Source organism: Desmodus rotundus, chromosome 2 (genome assembly GCF_022682495.2).
Source record: "Desmodus rotundus isolate HL8 chromosome 2, HLdesRot8A.1, whole genome shotgun sequence".
NCBI classification, from domain to species: Eukaryota; Metazoa; Chordata; class Mammalia; order Chiroptera; family Phyllostomidae; genus Desmodus; species Desmodus rotundus.
The window spans coordinates 127,141,816-127,153,878 of NC_071388.1; the positions used below are offsets into that span (position 1 = coordinate 127,141,816).

General features: G+C 38.0%; 2 protein-coding genes across 2 annotated transcripts in view; one reads left to right on the plus strand and one right to left on the minus strand.

Moving 5' to 3' along the window:
• The window catches only part of MCM6 (minichromosome maintenance complex component 6), a 46,701-nt gene that overhangs the window by 24,340 nt on the left and 10,298 nt on the right, over positions 1-12,063 (minus strand). Inside the window, exons 5-8 of the mRNA XM_024569668.3 lie at positions 10,728-10,893; positions 10,306-10,451; positions 8,870-9,020; positions 4,871-5,012 (exon numbers count right to left, since the gene is read on the minus strand). Coding sequence (XP_024425436.1) covers positions 4,871-5,012; positions 8,870-9,020; positions 10,306-10,451; positions 10,728-10,893 — 605 coding nt within the window. The remainder of the gene's footprint in view (positions 1-4,870; positions 5,013-8,869; positions 9,021-10,305; positions 10,452-10,727; positions 10,894-12,063) is intronic.
• Positions 5,762-7,324, plus strand: LOC128780242 (tubulin alpha-1A chain-like). The gene has a single exon (XM_053918623.2). It carries the CDS (start codon positions 5,817-5,819, stop codon positions 7,170-7,172), a length of 1,356 nt encoding a protein of 451 aa, XP_053774598.1. The 5' UTR covers positions 5,762-5,816; the 3' UTR covers positions 7,173-7,324.

A 12,063-nucleotide genomic window follows, 5' to 3' on the forward strand; every position in this document is an offset into this window, starting at 1 on the left:
ATTAGAAAACTTCAAACCAACTAAAAATGTTTTATGGTCTAGAAGAGTACAATGTCACAAATTTCCCAAACAAAAAAGGAAAGGGATCTTGATATACAGAGTGGGAAACAGTAGGTTTATAGTTTTAAGTTCATGAAACAGTTTATACTTGTATTATTTATTATTTTATTATTTCCCATACAAACAACCATAAACCTACTTTTGCCCCATCCTGCAGTATGACCACATGCTTTACAGTATACATCTGAGTTCTAATACTCGTGGCTTAGTGTCACTTGTCAGCTATGAGAAAATGGGCAAGTCACTGAGCCTCAGAGAAGTTTTGTTTGCCTCCCTGAAAAAAGAAGATAATATTACATACCTGCCTGGTGCTGCTAGGATAAGACAAAACACACACACCTAGATAAAAAGGCTAAAAGGGTACATCTCCACTAAACCAGCATTGCAAAAGATGCTAAAGGGACTGCTTTATTAGGAAGATGAAGAAATAGAGAGAGAGAAACACAGGTACAAGGGGAAAAATGGCAATGAATAAGTGCCTGTCGACAATAACCTTAAATGTAAATGGTTTAAATGCTCCATTCAAAACACACAGGGTAGCTGAATGGATAAGAAAACATGATTCACACATATGCTGCCTACAAGAGATCCATCTCAGAACAGAAGACCCACACAGACTGAAAGTGAACGGATGAAAAAAATATTCCGAGCAAATAGACATAAATAAAAAGCTGGGGTTCCAACACTTATGTCAGACAAAACAGACTTCAAAACAAAGGCCATAACAAGAGACCAAGAAGGTCACTACATAATCCTTAAGGGAGTAGTCCAACAAAAGGACATACCTCTTGTAAGCACATAGGCATGCACCCAACATAGGGGCAACTTAATACACAAGGAAAATCTTGGAGGACTTCAAGAAAGATATCAACAGCGACACAGTCATTGTAAGGGATTTTAACACCCCATTGTCAGTAATGGATAGATCTTCCAAACAAAGAATCAATATAGGTATTGTGGCATTGAACGACACTCTAGATCGAATAGACTTACTTGATATATACTGAAACTTTCACCTCAATGAAGCAAAATACACATTCTTTTCAAACACAGATAGATCATTTTCAAAGACAAACCACATGGTAGGACACAAAACAAGCCTCAACAAAGTCAAGAAAATTAAAATCATATTAAGCATCTTCTCAGATCACAATGGCTTGAAACTAGAAACCAACCTCATATGGAAAAAACTAAAAAACATTCAAATACAAATACACGGGGACTGAATAACATGTTATTAAATAATGATTGGGGTAACAATGAGATCAAGAAAGAAATAAGAAAGTATCTGGAAACAAATGAAAATAAACACACAACCCAAAACCTATGGGACACAGCAAAGGAAGTCCTGAGAGGGAAGTTAATAGCAATACAGGCCTACTTGAAAAAGATAGAAAAATCTCAAATAAATAATGTACCCCTACATCTACAAGAACTAAAGGAAAAACAACAATCAAAGCACAGAGTGAGTAGATGGAAGGAAATAATCAAGATCAGAGCAGAAATAAATGACAGAGACTAAAAAAACAATTCAAAGGATCAATGAACCCAAAAGCTGGTTCTTTGAAAAGATAAACTAAATTGACAAACCTTTAACCAAACTTAAGAAAGAGAGGACCTAAATAAAAATCAGATATGAAAGAGACATTGCGACTGATACCACAGGAATACAAAGGATTGCAAGAATTTACTATGAACATGTACCAAGAAATTGGACAACCTGGGCGAAATGGACAAATTTCTAGAAAAATACAATTTTCCAAAACTGAATCAAGAAGAAGCAGAAAGCCTGAACAGACCAATAACAACTGCTGATAATGAAACAGTAAAAACAAAACAAAACAAAACAACAACAACAACAACGACAAAAACCCCAACAAAACTCTGGGCACACGAAATCCCTGGACAGGATGTCTTCACAGGTGAATTTTACCAAACATTTAAAGAAGAACTAATATCTATCCTCCTCAAACTATTGCAAAGAATTCTGAAGAGAGAAGACTCTCAAACTCTTTTTATGAGGCCAGTATTATCCTAATTCCAAGACCAGGTAAAGACACAACAAAGAAAGAAAACTACAGGCCAGTATCTCTGATGAACACAGATGCTAAAATTCTCAACAAAATATCGGCAAACTGGATCCAGCAATACATTCAAAGGATCATACACCATGATCAAGTGAGATTCATCCCAGGGATGCAAGGATGGTACAATATTCACAAATCTATAAATGTAATACACCACATAAACAAAATGAAGGAAAAAAGTCACATGATCATATCAATAGATGCTGAAAAAACATTTGATAAAATACGGCACTCATCTATGATAAAAACACTCAGCAAAGTGGGAATAGAGAGAGCATATCTCAACATGATAAAAGCCATATATGAGAAAGCTACAGCCAACATCATACTCAACAGGCAAAAACTAAAAGCTTTCCCACTAAGATAAGGAACATGACAGAGGTGTCCTCTTTTGCCTCTCTTATTCAACATAGTACTGGAAGTTGTAGTCACAGTGATAAGACAAGAAAAAGAAATGAAAGGCATCCAAATTGGAAAGGAGGAAGTAAGACTGTCATCACTCGCAAATGACACGATAGTATATGTAGAAAACCCTACAGTCTCCACCAAAAAACTACTCGACCTAATAACTGAATTTGACAAAATAGTGGGATACAAAGGCAATATTCAGAAATCGAGGGCATTTTTCTACTTTAACAATGAAGTATCAGAAACTAGGAAAAAAATTCCATTTACTATAGCAACAAGAAAAATACAGTACTATATTTTGTTGTGCATAATGCATACCTTTTTGCCCAAATTTTGAGGGAAAAATAAGGATGTGCATTATAGTATCTGAAATTCCTTGTATCCTTTCTTGTGTTTTGTAATTATTTGTTACATAATTTCTTGTACCGTAACATGTTCAAAAATAAATGCTAAAATTCCCTTATAATACAAAAAAGTATCTAAATATAAATAAAAAATTGAATTAAAGAATTAAAAAGATTTTTTTCCTGAAAGTTTGGGCCCAAAACATGGGTGTACATTATAGGGGGAGTGCATTATACATGGCAAAACAATGTACCTAGGAATAAACCTAACCAGGGAGGTAAAAGACCTGTACTTGGAAAACCATAGAACACTGAAGAAAGAAATTAAGGTAGATACAGATAAATGGAAGCATGTACCATGCTTGTGGATTGGACGGATTAACATTATTAAAATGTCCATACTACCCAAAACAATCTACAGATTCAATGCAACTACTATCAAAATACCAATGACGTATTTCACAGATCTAGAACAAATATCTCAAAAATTTGTATGGAACCAGAAAAGACCCTGAATAGCCTCAGCAATCCTGAGAAAGAAGAACAAAGTAGGAGGGATCATAATACTTGATAACAAACTATACTAGAAGGCCACTGTAATCAAAACAGTCTGGTACTGGTGTAAGAACAGACACATAGATCAGTGGAATAGAACATAGAGGCTAGAAATAAACCCAGTCTCTATGGTCAATTAATATTTGACAAAGGGAGCATACAATGGAGTAAAAACAGCCTCTTTAATAAATAATGTTGGGAGAACTAGACTGGTACATGCTAAAAAATGAAGCTAGACCACCAACTCACACCATATACCAGAATAAACTCAGATGGATAAAAGACTTAAATATAGGTCATGACACCATAAAAGTCCTAGAGAAAAAAGCAGTGAAAAGTCCTAGAGAAAAAAGTCCTAGTGAAAAAAGCAGATATCCCATGTAGCAATATTTTTGCCAATATATCTCCCAGGGAAAGGAAAATAAAGGAAAAAATAAACAAAATTAACTAAGAAGCAAAACAGAACCAGAGACATGGCAACATGGAACAGACTGACAGTGACTAGAGGGGAGGGGGGAGAGGGATAATAGTGGAAAGAAAGGGAAGGGAGTAGTCAAAGAACATGCATGAATGACCCGTGGACATGGACAATGGTGTGGGGATTGACTATGGGAGTGGAGGTGCAGCCTGGGTTGGGGGGGGCAAAGTGGGAAAATGGGACAATTGTAATGGAATAACAATAAAAAATTAAAAGCAGAAGACATAACATACACACATATAGAGCACCAAGAACACAGGAGGTGCTCAAAAATAGGTTACGATCATTTTGACCTCTAAGTTTCTTAAAAAGTTAAAAGTAAGCAAGTACCTGTAGCTGATAAGTTTAGCAAAAATGTTTCATGTTTATAGCATTCCTTTTAGAAAGTGTTTTGTTTAAGAACTTTAAAGGTGTTTGTATTCTTAATCTCAGCAATCCTATAGCTTGAATTCACCCAAAAAATCCCAAGAAAAGTAAAAACAGAAACTTATATACATCATGGTGTTGACTGTATCTGTATCTATAATCATTAAAATAAACTATGACAGGCTAGGAAAATGATTTTGATCGTTATAGTACACCAACATAAAATAGTTGTGAAACTAAAGAAAATGAAAAATGTTTAGGGTATATTAAAATAAAAAATATGTTGTGATTTATAACCCGGAAAAGATACAAAGACATTACACAAAGATCAAGAGTTCTATGCAGAAATTGGATTACAGGCAATTTATCCCTATTCCAAAAAATTATAAAACATTGTTATATTCTATTCAACAAATTAAGGTGTATTTAATCTAAATGAGTTGTATATCCAACACGGTCATAATTATACCGCTGCTTTAGTAAAGGCACACTGACCGCATTCTTGCTAGCACAGAGAGGCTGGAATTATGCACACTGTTTTTCCCATTGTACTACTTCAGGCAAACACTTACTTGAGAAACTGGCTCTTAGCTGTACTTGGGTCACCAACAATGCAAACATTTATGTCCCCTCGAAGAGAGGTTCCTTCCCCTGTTGTCTTTGGGACACCACCAAAGAGCATGAGCAGGACACCTCGTTTTACTTCATCATTGCCTGAAATGAAAACCCAAGGTATTTTTCAACATGAGGTTAACAATTATCACAGGATATTAGAAAGGCATGTTTACCTTTCCAACCAAAAGAGCAGATAAAGCTGAAGAAAAGCATAAGACTTAAGTAAAAATCCTTGGCTTCTCATCTGGTTCTTGCTCCTTGAACTTAGTCACCTAATCACTGTCCTGATGTTTTCTATACTGCAGGTGTCATGCAACGCGCACCCTTCCAAGAGCCTTTTCTTGTTCGCAAGTCTTAGTACCGTACACAAAGCTTTTCTCTATCTCTCAAATCTCTCTCCCCATGAATAAACTGTGTCCACCACAGCTTATATTTGCTAGTTCTTTCTAATGGCATGTCTCGCATTTCTATCAACAATTTGAGAAATGGTCCATGATTGACTTCTTTTTTATTACCAACAGTGACCAGAATAGAAATACATGCTAACTGAACTAATTGATGCCTCTAAGAACTATTTATAAATCCAATATAAGAAGAAAATGCACAATTAAAAAACCATTGGATCTTTAGAAATGTGCTATTAGAAGAAAGAGTTTTCTGTGCTAATGATTATGACTTTCTGTGAACTCCATCAACAAAGTGCTAGGCACACTCACAAGAACCACTTTTTAAAAGTAGAAAATTAAAAAACCCATTCCACAAAAAAAACTTCTGACTCATGACCTCTGAAAGAAATGTATTGGAGGCAGGTTCTCTTACATCGACCGCCTAAGAGTCGCGCTGTAAGAAGCAACAACTTTTCTTCCTCTCCGCCATCCGCTCGGCAGCCGCAAAGCAGCAACCATGCGCGAGTGCATCTCCATCCACGTGGGCCAGGCTGGTGTCCAGATCGGCAATGCCTGCTGGGAGCTCTACTGCCTGGAACATGGCATCCAGCCCGATGGCCAGATGCCAAGTGACAAGACCATTGGCGGGGGAGATGACTCCTTCAACACCTTCTTCAGTGAGACGGGTGCTGGCAAGCACGTGCCCAGGGCAGTGTTTGTAGACCTGGAACCCACAGTCATTGATGAAGTTCGCACTGGTACCTACCGCCAGCTCTTCCACCCTGAGCAGCTGATCACAGGCAAGGAAGATGCTGCCAATAACTATGCCTGTGGACACTACACCATTGGCAAGGAGATCATTGACCTTGTCCTGGACCGGATTCGGAAACTGGCTGACCAGTGCACGGGCCTTCAGGGCTTCTTGGTTTTCCACAGCTTTGGTGGGGGAACTGGTTCCGGGTTCACCTCCCTGCTGATGGAGCGCCTCTCTGTCGATTATGGCAAGAAGTCCAAGCTGGAGTTCTCCATTTACCCAGCCCCCCAGGTTTCCACAGCTGTGGTGGGGCCCTACAACTCCATCCTCACCACCCACACCACCCTGGAGCACTATGATTGTGCCTTCATGGTTGACAACGAGGCCATCTATGACATCTGTTGTAGAAACCTCGATATTGAGCGCCCAACCTATACTAACCTGAATAGGTTGATAGGTCAGATTGTGTCCTCCATCACTGCTTCCCTCAGGTTTGATGGAGCCCTGAATGTCGATCTGACCGAATTCCAGACCAACCTGGTGCCCTATCCCCGCATCCACTTCCCTCTGGCCACATACGCCCCTGTCATCTCTGCTGAGAAAGCCTACCATGAACAGCTTTCTGTAGCAGAGATCATCAATGCGTGCTTTGAGCCAGCAAACCAGATGGTGAAATGTGACCCTCGCCATGGTAAATACATGGCCTGCTGCCTGTTGTACCATGGTGACGTGGTTCCCAAAGATGTCAATGCTGCCATTGCCACAATCAAGACCAAGCGTACCATCCAGTTTGTGGACTGGTGCCCCACTGGCTTCAAAGTTGGCATTAATTACCAGCCTCCCATTGTGGTGCCTGGTGGAGACTTGGCCAAAGTACAGCGAGCTGTGTGCATGCTGAGCAACACCACAGCTATTGCTGAGGCCTGGGCTCGCCTGGACCACAAGTTTGACCTGATGTACGCCAAGCGTGCCTCTGTCTACTGGTACGTGGGTGAGGGCATGGAGGAAGGAGAGTTTTCTGAGGCCCGTGAGGACATGGCTGCCCTGGAGAAGGATTATGAGGAGGTTGGTGTGGATTCTGTTGAAGGAGAGGGTGAGGAAGAAGGAGAGGAATACTAAAGTTAAAATGTCACAACAGTGCTTTTACAGGGAAGCTTATTCTGTTTTAAACATTGAAAAGTTGTGGTCTGATCGGTTAATTTGTATGTAGCAGTGTATACTCATATACAATTACTGGCCTGTGCTTTAAAACAAGATGCTTTGTTACAGACCCAACCAGTTCATTTCTCTGATGGGTTTGAATAAAGTATTCCCTGTCTTAAATGAAAAAAAAAAAAAAAAAAAAAAAAAGAAATGTATTGGAGATTTGTTAGTTTTTAAATAGCCCACAAATTCTTTGACACTCCTCATTTCAAGATGGAGCTTAATTCTCTTCTCCCTAAATGTGGAAAGACTTAGTGACTTGCTTCTAACGAACAGCGTATGTGCAAGTGAAGATATGCAACTTATGAGACTAAGTCCTGAGAAGCATTTTGCTTCTTCCTTGCTTTGCTTTCTTGGATCACACACTCTGGAAAGGAAGCCAGCTGCTGTGATATGAGAATACTCAAAGAGCCCTGGAGATGAGATTTACGTGGTAAGGAACTGAGGCTTCCAACCAACAACCAACACTAACAGGTGGGCCATGTGAGTGAGCCCCCTAAGTAGATCCTGTAGCCCTAGCAAAGCCTTCAGATGACTGCAGCCCCAGCTGATGTCTTGGCTGCAACCTCATGAAAAGACTGAACCAGAACCACCCAGCTAAGCCTCTCTCAATTCCTGACCCACAGACTGGATGAGATAATGTTTGTTGTTTTAAACCAGTATGATTGAGTTAATTTGTTATGCAGCTTACTTTATAGGAAAAGCTAAGCAGCATAAATATTGTGACCCAATTTGTTAGAAAGGACACTCTAAAATCCATAAATGATTATTAACATACAGAATTTCAGTTCAATTTCATTTACCAAGCATTTAGATAGGAAAAGTTAATTGTAAATGATTAAAAAATATATACCTAAGAGAAAAATCCATTATCTTGAGTTCTTAGCCTAACTCCAATTGAGTATGGAAGATAAGGATTAAAAAATGGGTATAGCATGAGGCCTGAAAATTCAGTCATATCCTTCAACATACAAAGGGATTTCTATGATAGTGAGCAGCTAGCAACCAAGAGCCAACAAAACGTTGAAGAGACCACCAAAGGTACACACAGGCATATGTAACCAAGGAACATCAAGAAATCTCTAGCTCTGAAAATTAAAAGATATTAAACTAGCGTATTGGAATATACTGAAGTGCAGTTCTGTCCTAAAGCCAGAAAAAGATGACTAAATTACCTTTTTTTCATTAAAAAAAAAATTGTGGTAAAATATACGTAACATAAAATTCACCATTTCAACCATTATCCCTCATTTCAACCATTTTTAAGTGTACATTTTAGTGGAATTAAATACATTCACCATGTTTTATAACCATCACCTCCATCCATTTCTTGAGCTCTTCTTCACCCCAAACAGAAACTCTATCCATTAAACAGTAACTCCCCATTCCTCTCCCCCAGGTAATCTCCTTCCTTTCTGTCTCTATGAATTTGCTTATTCTAGGTACTTCATTTTAAGTGGAATCATGTATCTGCCCTTTCATAAATGACTTAAAAAGACCCCTTCTAAACCTACTAAAAACTTTCATGATCTGTTTAAGGAAATCATGTATTACTGTTCTATAATCATTTCTTTGGATTTCAAGTTTATGCCACATATGGATAGAATTCTTACCATGTATAGTAGGAAACAGGCTGGTACAAAGATTGTGGTATAGATTTTTATCTTGACTCATTTCAAACACTTTCTCCCATTCTTTCACAGTCATTTGGTTCTTAATGCTCTCAGCTGTCTGTTCCTCATCTCGGAGCTCTTTCCCTCCAAACTGAAAGATGGAGAAGGAAGGAACAATAATAGCATAGAACAGTCAAAGTCAAAATAATGTGAAAGAGAAGAAACTTCATTACAAACAAAATATAGTCTGGGAGGTTAGCCTCAGAATCTGTTGACTATAAAGGTTTTTTTTAAAAAAAATCCTCAGCCCTGTGGCCAGGTGGCTCATTTGGTTGGAGCATCATCTCATACTCCAAAAGGCTGTGGGTTCAATCTCTGGTCAGGGCACATAACTAGGTTGCAGGTTTGATACCCTGTCGGGGCAGGTACAGGAGGCAACCAATGGATGTTTCTCCCCTTCTCTCAAATCAATAAGCATATCCTTGGGCAAGGATTAAAAAAAAACATCCCCAAACTAGTAAGGCCTTGGTAAATCAAGATCCTGAGGAGTCTGTTGTTTGTTCTGTGAATTAAAAACAATAAAAAAGCTACCACGACTGTTTTGTGTTATTATCTAAATAAATCTGAATAGTTAAGTGATGAGCCATAATACAAGGCTAGTCAATAATATGAAGATGAAAATGAAGTGATAGAATACAGGGTAGAGCAAAAAGTAGGTTTACAGTTGTTTGTATGGAAAATAATAAATAATTAATAAATAATAATACAAGAATAAACTGTGTTTCAGGTACTCACAACTGTAAATATACTTTTGTTCCACCCTGCATTATGTTCATTTCTCTTTTTCCAGAACAAGGAAGAGCCTTCTTGTTTTTGTATGTAAAAGCTCATTGCTTTAAGAACATTGGTACAAATTATCCGTGGTGGGGATTTTTGGTTTTTAATTACTATGGTACCTCTCTCATGCTCCTGGAGAAAGTATAAAATGCTCAAATAAACGAAATCCATATATCCCAAGATTTCATTTAGGTTTTCCCATTCAGGACACAGTTCTGAACAACAATAACACCAGAGGTCCATCCTTCTCAGAAGTAATTTACTTTACTTCCCAGATTACTAAATCTTTCTATTTGTACTTTCTCCAGAAGCATGAGAGAGGAACCATGATAGTTAAATAACAACTGCCCCCCCTCAGTGGATAATTTGTACAAACGCTTTTAAAGCAATGATCTCTTACATATGAAAACAAGACTTTTCCTTGTGAGAAAGACAGACATGAAAAGATTTGATTTCAAAACTAAAAAGGGTCAAATCTCAACAACCCCATACCTTTAACATTGACTAGATAACTCAGATGTTTCAGAAACCTATTAACTTTGTGGCAGCCTATAGGGGAGGTCTTTCTCAAGCTTTGCCATTCTACTAAGAAGACTCACCCTTGGGTTGGTTGGTGCAACACAGCAGGCAAGAAAGACCAGCCTGTATGAAAGGTCTCTAACACCAAGGGCCCGGAGTCCTCGAATGCCTTCGGTCTCATAGCCATCAACACCACTGACACGAGAATTAGTTTCTGCACGTGCTCCTGAAAGATTGAATAAGTTGTTTCATATCTCAAATACTGAAGGTGCTGAGAGTCAAAATTGCTCAAATAAATCAAACCTATATATCCAAAGATTTCATTTAGGCTGATGTTTTTCAGACCAGTACCTTTTATAGCAAAGTCAGTTTGTCTTTATTCTCATCATACTTCCTTATTTACCTTCTGATTGGTAGCCAGAAACAAGACAAGGAAGATACAAGAAGCTATTGTAAATACTCTGCAGTTCAGGTAACAGAATTTGAGCCTCAGATTACCAACCTGGTGTGCTAAGCTTAGAGACATCAGGCACAACAATCAGTGTCCCTGTAAAGTCACACTTGTCACCAGCTTGAGCTGACTCCACAGCTTCAGCCCTCAAGATCACTTCTAAACTACGTGGGATACTTCCTCGAGGAAGTTCAGCTTGAGTCTCTTGGATACGAACCTAAAACAAAGACAAATAGCCAAGAATAAGAGATCTTGTTCAAGTGCCATATGATCTAAATTAAATACCACAAATATTGACATATTCTAAACCATCTTACCGTTTGTAGACTTTTGACATATGCCAAAATTTATCATAAAAATTCTCTACCCTAAAGCCCCTTTCAATTTTGTAAAAGCTATTTAAAATCTTCACTTTTACTCTTAAAAAAACATTGTTTCTCTTTGATCAGTTTGACTAAGTAGTTAAATATCTGTTCTGTGTTCCATCTTCTTCTAAACTTCCAGGAAAATTTTATGAAAAATTTCACATAATTTATACCTTCCATCTCAATGCAACTATTAACATTACTTAGACACACATATTTTTACTGTATTATTTGAAACAAAGTATAAATATCAAGATACTTCACACCTAATTATTTAAGCACTGATCTCCTAAGAAGAAAGACAATCTCCTATATAACTAATACCATTATCACACCAAGAGAATGAAGTAATATTTACTTCCATGACTGTTATCCAGTCCACCTCCAAATTCCCCCAACTGTCAAGAATATCCTTTATTACAGATGCTTTTTATTACTCCCCCCTTCAAACCAGGACCTAATCCATACATAGTTTGTATGAGATTGTTATATCATGTTCTTTTTCAAATATAAAGCCTTTCCTACCCAGAGTTGTTGGTAGAGTATGTACTTCCTATAAACTAAGTATCGGGTTAATATAAGTAATCTAAGTGAGGACTAATAACTGAATTAAATACTAATTACTTTAGTCTAATACTCATTCTTCCATGCTTTAATGCTTGAACTATTGCCAACTTCCCCCTTTGCATGACCCAGAGTTACTAAAAGTCTTGCAGAGATTTGAGACACCACCCCACGCCAGCCCTTCATTCTCACTGCTACCATCCAAACATTGCCGAGGACTACAACTGCCTAATTATTAGCCTCTTGTTAAATACTACAAGCCATTGTCTCATTAATCTTCCCCTAAAAAGAAAAATTCATATCCCCTAAAAAATATACTTCCCTTATTTATCAAGATAGGCCCAAACCTCTCAATCTGAGAGTTAAGTCTCCAAGTACCTCCATGCCGCACACCAAATCACCTCTTAGGTAACCCGCAATTCAGGCCCTCTACTTCAGTCATGGTAATCGTCATTGCT